Raw genomic sequence first — 16,387 nt, forward strand, 5'->3', positions numbered from 1 at the left:
CTGGTTTTCTTGCCGAGCATTGGAATTCTTATGAATTCTAGCTCTCACTATCACGAGTGCTTGGATAGTGAAACAAGCGTTTACCAGTACAGATGAGTTCGCTCTTGAGTCTGGTTTGGCGTTATCCAGAGCTTGGTACTGCATGCAACACTTTCTAGATGAATGGAGAAGTACTAGTCTCGTGTCTTGGACCTTAGGGTCCGAACATGTAATACAGTAGACACAGAATCCCTCTTTATTCTTCTTGCATACAACACTTTCTAGGTGAATGGAGACGTACCACTCTCGTGTCTTGGACCTTAGGGTCCGAACATGTAATAAAGCAGACACAGAATCCCTCTTTATTCTTCTTCTTGGAGCTTCAGCCTCGAAGGAGAACGGTTAATTGGAAAGAAATGATAGTTCTTAGCTGACGATTTCCACTCATAATTATGTTGTGGTGATCTGCTCAGTTTACTCAACTCGGCTCGACCATCCAGCTCTGCCGAGCTGAGCACTCTCTGCTCTTGATCATTGCAGTCCTTTGCCATAACATAGTACTCACCCATCCTGTTACAGTGAGTTTTCACAGGGGTCATTCGAAGGCTTCCACGGTCTAAGAAGAGGAAGGTAGTTTCTCCACCTCCTAAAAAGTCTCGCCTCGAGACTTCTAGGGGTCTGTATCCTGGGAAGGAAGCTGTAGAGACTTCTAAGGGTCTGCATCTGGGAAGGAAGCAGTTGGCTGTCTCTTCAGCTCACCTACTCCAGAACCAGGATGCTATCCCCAAAATATAGTGTCTCTGGAGCCCCATGGGTTCGAACCCAGGTTCCTCCTCCTGTCTCTAGTTCCAAGGACACTGCTCACGGAACTGGGGCTGTTGGGTACTCGTGTACTAGTCTCTCCGAGTGTACAACCTGCAAGGGGGTCGTAAAACCACAGTCTGTGATGGGTAGTCTTCTCTCCATCATGACATTCACACATTGTGAGGGAAGAGACCCACCTGTGAAAGCCAGGAATGGCTATTCTTCAGGTTCCAAAATTGATGTCACTGTCGCTTGGGACAAGGCATCTGAAAGAGCTAGGAGGAGGTTCGGTGTGTAGTCCTCTTTCTGAGGTTCGATCCCTGAGAAAATAGATGAGCAGCAAGACTTGGCAATTTCACGCCAGCTTTTAATGCATTTAACTTCACTTAACTTTCGGTCATGTTCGAGCAAACGAAACAGTTGTAGGAAATGAATGCTTCGTTTGACAGATTGAGAGCACTGCAAGTTCAGAGAAGAGTGGGCAAGAACAGTCAATCCTCCTCCCTTTTATTTCATTACACTGGGATGAAGTCAATAAGAGGAATTCTATGGAGGCCACTCCCCAGAGTTCGAATCTGAGAGGCTATGTTTTTGGTTCAATCTTAGGATCTTACCGAACATACGTCAATCTGTTCAGGATGGACAGAACTGAGAAATTTGAATGCCTCTCCAGTTCTACTGTTTAGGGAGCAATTCTGCTTAGACTAGTTGTTTTTGGTGTCTTGTTGTCACTGTAGAAGTCTCCCTTTTGGACAGCTTCACCTTCACTCTCTTCATTAGAGAATGAAGGAGGTCTGCTTTCAGTCCTTATTCTTGTCTCTCGAATGAAGAAGAATAAGGCTGGAGTGCCATTTACAGGAACCTACAATTATACTAGTAAGTTTTCCTCATGACATGCATCTGTTATCAGTTGCACCGTCCGAGTAATAAGCGCATATTTGCAAGTTATTTCTTCTGGTATGTGACCGAGATTAATAGTACCTTCTGTTAATTAACTTGAAACTCAGGACAGCCTTTCTGGCCTCCCAAGAGTTTCCGGTTTTGAGTTTGAGACAATTTGCGGTATTGTTTGCTAGTAACACCACAACATATGCATTATCACCAAACAAAAGGGTTCTTTCCCTCTCATTTCAGTTAAAATGCAGATGCTCGAGTTTATCTTTTTTGCACTCTATGGTCCTAAGCCGAACGCATTACAACGTGGAATGCACTACCAGGCAACTCAGTATAAGGAGTCGAGCGAGGGGCAGAGTACTGCCTTCTCTCAGAGATTTTGTTCGTCTTAGTATTGTTTTTCTTCTGTTGAAGATTAACTACCAATTCAAGTCTCTGTCTGGCCATCAAAGACTTAGGTCTCTGGTTGGCTCGGAATTCTAGTGTGAGGCCCATGTCTCGTGCTCCACATTGCCGTTTCGAGAATTTTCAGACAGAGATATATCTCATTAGACTCATTATCATCTTTCTGTTTACCCCACGATGTAACAGAAGTCTGTAGTCTTCTGTTCCATTGCACCTGCCCTAATGGCTGCTGTGATGATGCAGAATGATTTTATTCAGACAATTTGAGTTTTATCTTCTAATATACATTTTCTAATTCATAGGGTGTTCAGTTTTTTTTTTTTTCACCCCAAATTGAAAATGAATATAAGAAGATTTGCCTATTCCCCGCCCGACTAACTCTGCTTCCTTAGTAGATAGATTAGCTCCTCCCTGATCCAACCCACAAGAAGAGGTTCTTCAGTCAGTAAAATCCCTATGTTTTCAATACTAGAAGACTCTTTGCTTTCATTGCAAGCACAGACTTTCTCTCTGAGCAGCAATGGAGTAGCCAAATAACTTTTTCAGTCCTCTGTAAAACACCAGGGATTAGTGCCGTCTTTACTGGTTGGTGAAATCAACAGTATTTTTCTATGATCAGAATCATGAGAGTTCACTTCTCTCTGATTCAACTGTGAAGATGTAGGTCCACATTTATCTTAGTCATCCGCGAAGTTGTATTGTTTCTCCTTAGTTGAGATTCAACTATTGATGAGAAACTTCTGCCTTTCCATCACATGGACCTCGGTCTCTAGAAGGCATTTAATTCTCGCCCAATGTGGACATACCTCACTCATCATCTCGTCTCTGAACATCGTTGGCGAAGATGATACACGATTTGCGGGGTTCATTCTCAACATCACCCTTCAAATGGCAGGTGTCGTGTCATGAGTCTCTCTCTGCTGCGCAATCATTTGGCATCTGTTGACGAGTCTGAATCCTTCATGATCTCCTGCACGTTGAAAACTGTATTGGTTGACCCAGATCAGTCATTACTTTGTTGTATTGGTTGATCCAGATCAGTCAGTACTTTGTTTTATTGGTGTGTTGATCTACCTGCGAAGAATCGACACCCTTTATTGAGTGTTGATACCTTTATTCATTGCTGACTTCCAATGCAAAAGTGTTGAATGACATGTCTTCCTCTGAGTCCTACGAGATCGTGAGGAACTCCTCTGCAGTTGGATATGTCCCCTGTATGCTCTCTCAGAAAGCAAGCAGTGCCAGTGCCTTGGTACTTTTCATCACTCCAAAGAATATGTCGGATCTGATAGATGCGGTCTCGTTACGAGCACATTTATATCTTTCTTTCTTTGGGTCTGCCCACAGGTCCTTGGAACCTCTTTTCCTTGGATCAGTGGTGGATGCTCACAAGTTGTGTTTGTTTACCTGACTCCTTCAAAAGGACAAGTTGTATCTTGCCTATGGTGTTTGGTTCTAGAGGTAAGTAGGATGCAAAAGTAACTGGCCTCTCCACCTTCCCCTCCTCGTCCTTCTACCCCTCTTCCTTTAGGTTGAGGATAGGACTCGAGCTTACACTTGCTGGCTGGGCATTTGATGTGGTAAACTTGCACATGAGTTTCCTTTCTACATATTTTCCTTATCAGAATCATAGAATCAATCCCACTCCTTCCTCTAGCAAGGGGAGGAAGAAGATTGACAATAATGCAAACCCTTCCCAGAACTTTGCATTAATACATCCAACTCTAAGTATTATTCCCAGCCCTTTTCCGGATGAGTTACAATTCCTCACTCATTTCGAAAAGGCCCAGAAGTCTGACTATTGATCATGTAGCTCTTATACTCCGATCAAGTTGTCAGAGGAGGAATAGCCCTGGTGTGCTGAACTCCAGTCAGTACTAGAGGCTCACTCACATTCTTCCCACCAATCAGTGACTTTTCCTAATGTAAAGGACTATACAAACCTGAGGTCCTTTACATTAATGTACACCTCATGCCACCCTTCAACCTGAAACCTGGGCTGAAAGGCAAAGTGGATTGTTTACCTCTGGCCAGTATGGCCTACCCACCCACCAAATGGTAGTTACTGCCTAACCTACCAGTTCAAGAATTTAATGGTTGTATTCCAGCCTACGCTGAAAGTAATTCCTAATGTAAAGGGCACCAGGTTTGTATAGTTAATAAAAATACAGTTTACTTTAAAAAATTTTGATATTTTATAGACAACTGATGTTGCTATGTGTAATAATACAAAAGTATTTAACTTACATATTACTATGTTTGGCATTTAAATTTCTACATTTGCTCTCTTATATTTTTGTTTTAATTATATAATTTTTCTTATTTTTTAGGGTGAATATTTTGGGTGTAAGGGTATATCTTTTTCTGTAGATATTTTGTAAATAGTAGCCTATTGCATTAAGTATAGCATTAGTATGAAGACATTATATAATCTTACTTGTTTTCACACAGCAGCTGCAATTCATTGTAGAATCACAAATGATGTTCGGATCTGGTTCTTCACCATCTAGACATTCTTGTCTGCATTCTCCAACAGCCAAACATTGATCATTAGTTGGACAAGGCTCTGGAAGCAAAAGATGGTCATATAAAAACTTTTGCTTTTATCTTTTTTCTTTCTTAATCTAGGACTAATACTTTCTCATTATAGAAAAAAAAACAGTAACATAAAATTCTGCTTTAAAGCCATTGTTTATGGCATAATTTTATCTTATTAAAACGTCAAGGACATAGTGCTTTAGTGAAAGCTAAAAAAATAATTAGATGCACATTATAGAGTTAGAAGGTACCCTAAAAGACTAATGAGGCTGGTGATGTTATTCCAACATAATACAACATCTGAAGTGAATAAGTGACAAGAAAACTGTTGATCATATGTGTTGGAAGCTGCAAAGTACAGAATAGGCAGCCTTTCGGAGTTCCCATAAACTGATAACCTAACATTAAGCATAGAATCTAAAGAAGAGACTCTGGAGTTCTTCAATAGTTAGAAGATTGGAGTGTAGCTGAAAGGAAAATGTAAGCAAAGCAAAGGTTTTGGTAAATATACATTGAATAAAGAAATGGAGATATAATCAGGGAAGTGATCATGTTCCCTTAGGTGTTGTAGGAGGTGTGTACCAATTGTAATAGGGGAATATCTGAAAAGATACTCTGGGTTACAAAATATACCAGGACTAATAGTTTTCCAATACCTGGAATGCATTAGAAGAGAAAATTGGCAAGGAAATGAAAGTTAAAAACTCTTTTGTATAATAGTCAGGTTCTAAAATGATAAAGCTTTTGTTTTACTTTTGGCATGAGATGTACAGTGAATCAAGGGCTGAAATAACAGAAATGGCATATAAAGAGAAGAGGATGTATGACATGGAAAGAAATAGTTACAAACTGGTAAATAGCATAACTCATTTTTTAAAGTGAGCTATGAATTACAATGATTACGTGCTGATATGAAAGCTTCCTTCAGTTAATATAGGATTTACATATATTTTTTTAAGAACTAACCTATTGGAACGCAACAGGTACAATTTTCTTCACATAACGCATCATCTGGTCGATGATTTGGTGGGCAGGTATCACTACAGAATCCTTTAGCAGCCAAACAATGTGTTGTATTTGTACATGGCAGGATATCTATAACAAAAAATAATACAGATAAATTATTTCAATTTTAGCAGGTAGGCAGTTTGTTGTATTTCTACATGGTTGGTTATCTATAATAAGAAATAATTCAGCTTGATTTTTCCCATTGTTTCTTTTAAAAAAATTCCAGAACCAAGGCATCGTCCAGACAGTTGATGTTGCTGAGGGTTAATACGTACAAAGATATTCTACATGAAAGTAGTTTTGCCTTGTCATGTATTGTTTTGCTGTTAGTAGATGAAATGATTCTTAATTTATGGATTAAGTTTGTTAGGGTTTCAAGGCGTATCTTTTATTTGTAAATATTTTCTACTGAATTTCCTATTTTGTCTCTAGCATCCTTTATTATAATATTGTTGTCCGTTCTGTGTGATTGCATTGTAACAGACAGTCCATTATGTTATCTAATAACCTCTTTTCAGTCGAGATTAATTTGGTTTGTATATCTTTGTGATTGTATACATAGATTTTTTTTCTTATTAACTCCCTGTAAGGCCTGCACTGTGCTATGAACTTTTTTCATGAGGTACTAACCTTCAGGAATACAGCAGGCACAGTTTTGCTCACAGAGGTTATAATCTGGCCGATGACCATTGGGACAAGTGTAGTTACAAAATCCGTTGGCATCAGTACATTGTGTTGTGTTTGTGCAAGGTGGATCCCCTGAAGATAGATGGATTCATTCATGAATGCTTGGTGTAGTCACTCTTTGAAAATGGGGTTTATTTGAATTGCAATAATAAAAAAAAAACTGTTTAATAAAAAAAAACACCTCAAGAAATATAGTCAATGCTGTTTCCTTTTCTCTAATTATCTTAGTTTTATTTAATCAAGGATTGAAAGGACATAAATATAAAGAGAAGTAAGAAAATAACATGGATAAATTGGTAAATTGAATAACCCATTAGTAGAAAGAACAAAGACTTCAATGATTTCTTAGTGATATATGTTTCACTTTTAATTTATAAGAACCAACCTATTGGAATGCAACAGGTACAATTTTCTTCACATAGGGCATCATCTGGTCGATGATTTGGTGGGCAGGTATCACTACAGAATCCTTTAGCAGCTAGGCAGTCTGTTGTGTTTCTACATGGTTGGTTATCTTTAAAGAAATGAAGAACAGTATATAAATGAATTTGTTCCTACACGATACACAAACCCTTGGTCCTTTACATTAAGAATTATTTTCAGCGTAGGCTGGGATACTGCGGATAAATTTTTGAACAAGGTGGTTGGCGGTAACTACCGCCTGCACGGATGTAAACACTCTACTTTGTATTTGGACATCTTCCAATGAAGACGTACGTATGTTTGTGAGCTCTTGCTAACTAGCCGTTAATCACGATTTCCCGGTGGGATCTTTCTTTTATTATTTTGAATACGTGTATGTATATATATATATATATATAATATATATATTATATATATATATATATATATATATATATATATAAATCATATATATATATATATATCATATATACATATATATATATATATATATATATATATATATATACACACAGTGTTCCCCCCGTATTTGCGGGGGATGTGTACCAGACACCCCGTGAATAGTTAAAACCTGCAAATAGTTAGAACCACCACTAAAAATGCTTATAACTGCCTATCTTGAAAGTTCAGATACCAAATGTATACCTTTAATAACATCCTACTTCAAATATACCTAAAATTACTAACCTATTACTGTATTAATCTTTGAGGTTATATTATTAATATCATTTCAAAGTCATCTTAAACATTTTACCATTAAAAATATATACCTACAGCCAATAACAGAGAGAGAGAGAGAGAGAGAGAGAGACCAGTGAATGGCAACATCATATATCTGACCATCAAGAGTGAAATTATGAATTATTTCTGAGACAGAGAGAATAATAATGTGAGAGAGAGAGAGAGAGAGAGAGAGAGAGGAGAGAATAACTCCTAAACTCCGACTCCTTCCCCTTCGCCAATACGTATATCAAACTATCATTTACTCACCCGCCCACCTTCCTCCACGTGGATAAAAAGACTGGGAATCGCTATTTTTAATTAATCTGATTAATATTTGAAAATTAGTTATAAGGTAAATCATTTATTTATACTACAAAATAAATAAACATACGTAAGTAAGAGAGAGAGAGAGAGAGAGAGAGAGAATGTTATTGTTACTGTTTAATCTCATTAAACTTAATATTATTTGTAAATTAGTACTGTATATTATTATTTTACCATAAAATGAAGTAATGTCCTTAAAGATACACTTATACATACATTTCCAGCCCAACCAGAGGGCGAGAGTTACCACCAAGACATACTATCTCGTGTGGGAAAAGAGAGAGAGAGAGGGTTATCCTTATTTAATGCTTAGAATAGGAGCCGGCCGAGACAATTTAACTTGGGATCGGAAGCCCAGCACCCTGTGACGGATTCAACCAGGAAGATACGAACTGGACGAGCGGTTAATGGAAGCCTGACACTTCTTTTTAACACTAATATCTCCCTCGAGCCGGAGGGAATTTGAAAAAAATAAGGAAAAGACGCAAGGGGATAATAAAGCGTTACCGAAGCAATTGAGGGCTTTTGTATTCTTTTCAAAGGGATGATTCTTCATTCTTCTTTTTTTTTCCTTCTCAGGATATTATCATCGTACTTTTTGGAATCCGTCAAGCAAGGCAAATGCCTCAGGAACTTACCAAAAATCAGTGTGTCGAGTACCAAAAGTCATCCGTTCCAATACTGAAAAGCTATCGAGCAGTTTCCCAGGTAGATGTTACTCAAGCTGGTGTTCTTTGCCGTAATTCACTTTAGAGTAATTTATTCCTTAAAAGACATGGGTTACCACGTTTACGTCATAAATTGATTTTAATTTGTAAACTACCATAGCTCTTCCCCCCTCTCTCTCTGCCTATCTCTTTCAAAGAAACTGCCAGCTCTACATATTGCAAAATAATGACGTCATATTTGTATTCAATCATTAAACAGGACAACAGTCTCCTTTCGAAAACGACATATATCTACCGTCAATATAATATACACAATTTCGATATAAATAAAATACAAGTCAACTCGTGTGAAAACATGTGTACCAATAACTATAAAAATGTATTTGGTCCCTTAACAGGGAAGCAAAAACACAAAGGGGGCCCATCCATTTCCATATATTTTACGGATTTTCGAAATACATTAATCATATCATTTCTGCAGGAAACCAGAGTCCCTGGTGTGAGCATCCTTAATGAAAATACATGAACTCATTAGGCAAAAAAACATTTACAAAACGGTTTTCATCAAAGCTAATTAAAACATCATTAGCCGCAGCCTGCATAAACGCGCTCCCTTGATGAGATAATTGACACTTGCATACAAACAATGATTTATATGAGAGCCTAACATTAGCCACTCAGCTGGATTGCCATACCACCACACCCCTCGGTCTCATCCGCAACATCTCCCTCACCTTCACCCCACTACCACCACAACTCCGCTCCTCCCTCCCCCCCGTTCCGGCCTCATCACCCTTTCTCCGTCGTACCTTTATGCTATGTGGTCATCTATCATTTTCTCCACCAGGAGCGAGCACATCTCTCCACCAAAAACCACATCCACAACCGCAGCAAGCATCATATGAATATCTACAACGATGAAGGTTTGCTCCTCAGCCCTTTCCTTTCCTTTGGGATGTCTGAACTTGGGAGGAACGACTATAGCCTCAAGTTCAACGTCTGAAAGTTCGGGATGGCGCCTCTGATTTAACAATCTTGAAGACTGGGTTTCCGTCTTGTTACTAAGGCTAGGATTTTTGTCTTTGGCATCAGCGACTAAAATTCTAGCTCTATCTTTCAAAGGTTCATCGTCTAAAATCGTGGATAACTATTCGAGGGGTCATCATCTCGAGGACTGAAATGTTGCATTGTAGTTCGTTCTCTAAACTGCTGGGTTATCGTTATAGGCTTCGTTGTCTCAAGTACTGGGTTTATCATTCCAGGAGTTAAACTTTGCAAATCCTTGGTAATTGTTCAATGATTGATAACCTTAAATACTACATATACTGTTCAAACGCTCATCTCCTCGAGTATCGGGTATTAGTTCTAGGTTCGTCAGCTCAAATACTGGGCTTGTCTTATCGTGGATCGAGTCTTGTATACTTCTGGGCTTATTGGTCAGTCATCCAAAATACTGGATTATCACTTTATACTTTATTTCTTAAATACTGGTTTTATCGATCAACAGTTCATGGGGCAAAATCTTACTCGGATATGGTCCAAGGTTTCACTGTCTAATATACCTGATAGTCATTCCCGGATTCCTCGTCTCAAAATCTGGGCCAATTTTTCAAGGTGTTCTGCTCTCAAATACTGGGGGTATCATTTATGGGTTGGTCATTTCGAATACTGGGATATCATCCCCGATACTGGTTTTATCTTTCGAAAGGTCATTGTTTCAAATAGTGATATCATTCAAGGATCATTCAAATTACAGATTAACGTTCTAGGCTTCACTATTTCATGATATTGGACAGCCAATCTCGAGCTTCAGCGCCAGCTAATTGTTGAAGGTTTCACTGTTTCAGATAATGAAATAAACGATGATTCTTCGAGAGTTTACCTCAAATACTGCTCTAGGGTTCGTAATTTTAAAAACTGCCCTTATCGTTTAACATCGTTTGAAATACTAATTCATCGTTCTAGAGTTCACTGTCTCGAACACGGCATCATCACTGTAAGGTCCACCGTCTCAAACACTAGCTTACTGTCCGGAGTTCATCATCTCAAATACTGGGTTTTGGTCCGAGGATTAAACCTCTCCAAGATTAAATTTTTCCAATTATGCTTCAGCATCTGAAAAGGAGTTAGCTCTCTCTCTCAAGTTTCAGCGTCTCAAAGACTAGAAATTTCTTCTCAGGACACACGATTCAGCGAAAAGGTTTTCATATCAAGTTTTCTAGAAGGCTGCAGGCACTGGAGCGAGGCGTCTCAGGTAGTTCTGTTGACGCATAGACTGGTGATACATACCACTAGCTCTGTAATGAATATTGATCAACAGCTGACAAGCGAACAGACTTGAAGGTATTACTCAGAGACGGACGAATAATCTATTTTTATTTTACATTTAAGGCTATGATCTCTAGTTATAAATTGATCTACTTCACTCCAAACGTTCATGCCTCAAAAGCTATTAGTGCATCGGTGGAGATATATATATAGAGGGTCAAAGGCTCGAATAAACATTAGGAAAACAAAAATTCATGTTATAGAAGGCACGATCATTCGGGGAGAACAGAGCTGGATGGCGCTACAAATATCAAGCAAACAAATATCCACGTCGTAAAACTGTTAGGTAAAACCGGAAATAATATTATCAGTCATTTGTAACTATTTGCCTGGTTGAAAAAATTGACAAAAACTAAAAAAAAAAAAAAATTACTAATGAAAAAAAGGCAATGATATATCCGTTCATTCATTAAAATCTGCCTGCGATTCATAATCATAGAATATATATTAAAGACAGCACCGACATATGTAATAAATACTGACCATTGCTAACTTACAAGGCATTGATCTATACAAGTATAATAATAATTTTGTCGACAAGTCAAGTCTCTTCACCCATCCCCCATCAGTCTCTCTCTCTCTCTCTCTCTCTCTCTCTCTCTCTCTCTCTCTCTCTCTCTCTCTTTCGATGGCAAAATACTAACTGTTCCCCGAAGATTTACAATTCTCTCTCTCGCTAGCTTATCAGTTGCAAAATACTTATATTTCTCTCTTCCTAATCTCCCAAGACCTGTATATCTCTCTCTCTATCATTTGGAAAATACTTATATTTCTCTCTCCTCTCTCTCTCTCCTCTCTTCTCTCTCTCTCTCTCTCTCTCTCTCTCTCTCTCTCTCTCTCTCTCTCCACAATGACCTAGTAAAGAATTAAGGTCAGAATATCGTCAGCGGCCATAAGGAAAGGTGCTGGAAAGTGGAAGGAACCGATAACGGAAATGTAAATTGTAGTTTTGCGCCAAAGACAGAAAGAATCAACAGATATGGAGGAGGAGGAGGAGGGAATCCTACACCCGGAAACCCCCACCACACTTTGAGGGGAAGGGATAAATTTACTTCCGATATATATATATATATATATATATATATATATATATATATATATACACACACACATATATATATGTATATATATATATATATATATATATATATATATATATATATACATATATATATGTGTGTGTGTGTATGCATATAGCTATATATCTAAATTTGTATATCTGTGTGTGTATGTATGTGTGTATATGGTGTGTATATATATATATATATATATATATATATATATATATATATATATATATATATACATATATATATATATATATATATACACATTCACCTAAAAGCATACGGGCAGGACATTAGAACAGAGGCGTCGTAAACTATGTCCAACTGGAACATGTTGTAAGGATGTTTGCCTTCTGTCACCGAGACATGAAAATGCTGCTCTTCCGCTCATATTGCTACGATATCTATGGGTGTTCCCTCTGGACGAGCTATACCCGAGAGACCATGGGACGCATCACTGTTGTGCACAATGACATTCTGAGACGCCTCACAAACACTCCTCGCTACCACTCCGCCATACAGATGTTCACAGAACCGCCTGGACGACCTAAAAATCCTTGTAAGGCGAACAATGTTCAGTCTGATCACCCGAGTGCGGAACAGCAGCAATTCGCTCATACAAAGCATCCTAACGGCCTGTCCACACTAGGAAACCCTGTTTGCAAAACAAAGTTTGCAAACAATGTTTCCTATCAGCTGTCGTCAGAATGCTTCTCGGTGCAGTAGCCGCTATTTTAATGCGCTCGAGGAGGGATAAGAGAAAGAAAAATCCTACCCTTGATGGCGGGGAGATTCAATTAGGCTTCTTTTCTTTTCCCATTTTTTTATCGGTGTCCGATAAATACCTTTTATAGGGAGGAATAGGGATTCAATGATGCATGCATTATTTTCTTCAAGATCTAAATATATTTGATTGGGAGGTAATTTATTCACATCGGCCTATTAGCTCCATCTTCCTTCTGAATGCTCCAAAGCCCCCGGCCCCCCCTCAAGCATCCCAGGATGCACCGACCTCCCTTTACCACCCCCTAACGCATGAAAGCAGCGAGAGATAGATAACGGTTATTTTAAAAATTTCAATCACCAACAAACAAAACTTCAATAAGTTTACAAAAGATTTTCTGCTCAGAATAACTTTCTTTCATTCCCCTTAATATTTCCGTAAACTGGTGTTACACCCTGTATATACACATACATACATACATACATATATAAATTATATACATGAACATGCATACAATGTACGCGTATATAAACATATACACATGTATACATGTATATATAAGCTTATACATATTATAAATATACACAGAGAAAAACTAAATGTTTTCTATTATGGATGGGAAACAAATATACGGTAAAGATTGTTTGCAAACAATGTTTCCTAGTGTGGACAGGCCCTACGGAGTGAGGCAGGTACGTAGATGATCTAAATTGTGGGAATAATGAGAAAATGAGGAGTTTGTTACCTAAACGGCTTAATCTCTGTCTTTGCAAAGTGCCACCTGCACAATCTGTCATTATTATTGCATTTCTGCGGTTTTCTTATTACTGACATTCTACTCTTTCATTATTACTGTGAATATCATCATTTTAGAAATTTTCTACATTCAGTATTTAGCCCTCTGGGCCTGAATAGGGGAGAGTGGGGTAAGAAGCCCCCCTTAAGGAGAAATGCTTATATTGTCTACAGTATTTCAGCTATTGACCTAACAGAGATATTTCTAGAAAGCTTTGTTATTGGAGCATCAACGATCATAATCATGAGAAGCTGTTAGCAATTTAGGATAGTAAAACATGACCTGAAAAAAAAGAACAAAGGGGCCTTTTACCCCACGGGTGGGTAAGAAGCCCACGTCTGAGGCTTTTTGGCCCATACCTAAGATATTGTGGTACTTCATGAAAATGACCATTTATATTGAAAAGTAGGCGCCTATTTTTGCTAAATATAAAAAATTCAACCTTCCACACAAAAATATTCAAGAATAATGTTGGAAAATATAAAAAAATTAATCTTAAAAGTTCTTAGTTTTTTGTAAAACCTAAGAACTTTTTGGAATTCATAGGAACTGAAATTAGCAAAATTGTGAAATAAATTGACACTTCCTCTACATGACAGCTGTAACAGCACAATTAGAAATAAATTCACTTTCTTTATATAGCACCAAGAATAACACAAGTAAAACAAATAATGGATAAGTTTTACATAAGAAAAAAATGACACAAGTAAAAAGGGTAGACTAATTTTCTTTACATTACTCCATTCTCTCTGGCTAAAGTCCTGTTCCTATGGTGGCCATCTGGAATTGTTATGTGCTTTTCTGCTCGACTTGGCTTAACAATTTTAACAAAGTGATGTAGCCAGTCTACGAAACATTCAGCATTAGAACATCCATTTACTGTACATCTAGCAATTGATTCAGGTGAGCTGCCGATCATAAGTAGTGAGGTCATCCTTTTACGGGGAAATATAAACATAAGAGGAAGACAAACTCCAGCTGCCTTCATTGCACAAATAAGATGTAGTCTGTCCTCTTTCACCACTGGTTACACGTCCCACTGATCAGATGGGGTAAAAAGCCCACTGGGCTTCTTGCCCCAAAGCGTGGTGGGCCTTTTACCCCACTTGCCATTTTTTAAGAAAACTAAATCCACCTGTACCTCAAATGAGTTTTCAAGTCTGGATTGCATTGCAAGATATTTCTTAGCTCTCATTTAAAGTAACTGTAGTTAGAATACTGACAAGATGTCCGCACAGGATATCCCTGATATAGCACGCATACTTACATGAAATGTGTCCAAAGAAGAAAAATGCGTACTGGCTGTGTCCCATTCTAGTTCTCCCTGGCCGTGTGGTATTGAAAGCTTCAGGCACAAGGTGTTGCTGCACTGATCAGCTGACAAAGTTGCTATGATATGTAATAAGCAAGGAAATAGGGGGAGGCCTTTTACCCCACTCTACCCTACTGTAACCACCGAAGGTCTCTAGCTGCAATTTAAATATATACAATCTGTTCTACAATTACTATTACTTTTAATGCTTTTTTAAAACTACTCTCAATATTATTACTGTTATTACCATTATTATAATTACTGTCATTTATACTACTTCAGCAACTGTATGGATGTTGTCGATTATTCATCTTTATATGTTATCTCATGTATCTAGATTGTGTATGTTACCGATTGTTCTTTGCATACTCCATGTATATGGCCTTAAGCTGGAAAAAAAAACAAAATTATTATATATATACATATACATATATCTTAGCTATATATATATAAATATATAATATATCTATATATATATATATTTATATATATATATTATATATAATTATTATATGTATATATATGACAGAAAACGTTGGCGCAAGCGGGCCACAGCATATGGAAGGACAAGGTGACAAAGAGATAGCCGGTTATCAGGTGATAGTACATTTATTGCCGACGCGTTTCGTAACACATAGTTACATCATCAAGGCTAAAAGAGAAACAGCACAAATTAAAAATACATGAAATGTATTTTTAATTTGACTTTAAGTCTCAACAAATATGCAAAAAACATACAAAAAATGAAAGCCACTTTTTAGTCTATTAGGTGCTTTTTAAATTGCTTTCATTTTATGTGTTTTATGTATATTTGTCAAAGTTATATTTCATGTATTTCTTAATTTGGGTTGTTTCTCATTTAGCCTTGATGATGTAACTATGTGTTACGAAACTCGTCGGCAATAAATGTACTAACATCTGATGACCGGCTATCTCTTTGTCACCCTGTCCTTCTATATATATATATTATATATATATATATATTATATTTTTAATAAATTATATATATATATTAATTATATATATATATATATATATATTATATATAGATATTATGATATATATTCATATATATATATATATATATTATAAAGAGAGAGAGAGAGATACAATACTATATATATATATATATATATATATATATATATATATATATATTATACACTGACACACACATATAAATATATAATATATATAAAATGTATGTATACACGAATATTTTAACAACTTTAGCGACAATAACGCTGTTAACCAAATAATGAGGTGATTGTTACTTTCTCTTAGTTCGCCCCCCAAGTAAATAATGTGCTGGCCGAACGTTTCCTCTTTTCTAGATTTCAAGTAATTTGAAAGTATATATTTCAAAGGAAAACTTCTCTTCGAGTTGACCAGCGGTGGCTCATTATCATAATGAGAGAGAGAGAGCTCTGAGGACGCTACAAGGCTCCACTGAAGTCTCCGAGGGCTACGAAGTGCGAAGACGGAATGAGACTCATCCCCGCCTTCTTCAGACTCGTCAGGAATTCCGAAGCCGAAGAATCCGGAGCCTGCAGCAGCAGCAGCAGATCCGGAGACACCAGGAGAAGCAGCCACCTGGATTTTTAGATTCTAACGTTGTGGCAAACCACTTACAAGGGTAACATTCAATATGTCGAAATACCTTTCTATGTGTAGTGGATTGATTAATAATCTTATGGCCCGTATTCC

At 37.4% G+C, this 16,387-nt stretch overlaps 1 protein-coding gene across 1 annotated transcript in view; it reads right to left on the reverse strand.

The window, feature by feature from the left end:
• Positions 1 to 16,387, reverse strand: part of LOC135203413 (neurogenic locus Notch protein-like) — an 81,937-nt gene that overhangs the window by 32,432 nt on the left and 33,118 nt on the right. Inside the window, exons 12-15 of the mRNA XM_064233141.1 lie at positions 6,701 to 6,829; positions 6,259 to 6,387; positions 5,587 to 5,715; positions 4,520 to 4,648 (exon numbers count right to left, since the gene is read on the reverse strand). Coding sequence (XP_064089211.1) covers positions 4,520 to 4,648; positions 5,587 to 5,715; positions 6,259 to 6,387; positions 6,701 to 6,829 — 516 coding nt within the window. The remainder of the gene's footprint in view (positions 1 to 4,519; positions 4,649 to 5,586; positions 5,716 to 6,258; positions 6,388 to 6,700; positions 6,830 to 16,387) is intronic.

The sequence above is a fragment of the Macrobrachium nipponense genome, chromosome 36 (genome assembly GCF_015104395.2).
Source record: "Macrobrachium nipponense isolate FS-2020 chromosome 36, ASM1510439v2, whole genome shotgun sequence".
NCBI classification, from domain to species: domain Eukaryota; kingdom Metazoa; phylum Arthropoda; class Malacostraca; order Decapoda; family Palaemonidae; genus Macrobrachium; species Macrobrachium nipponense.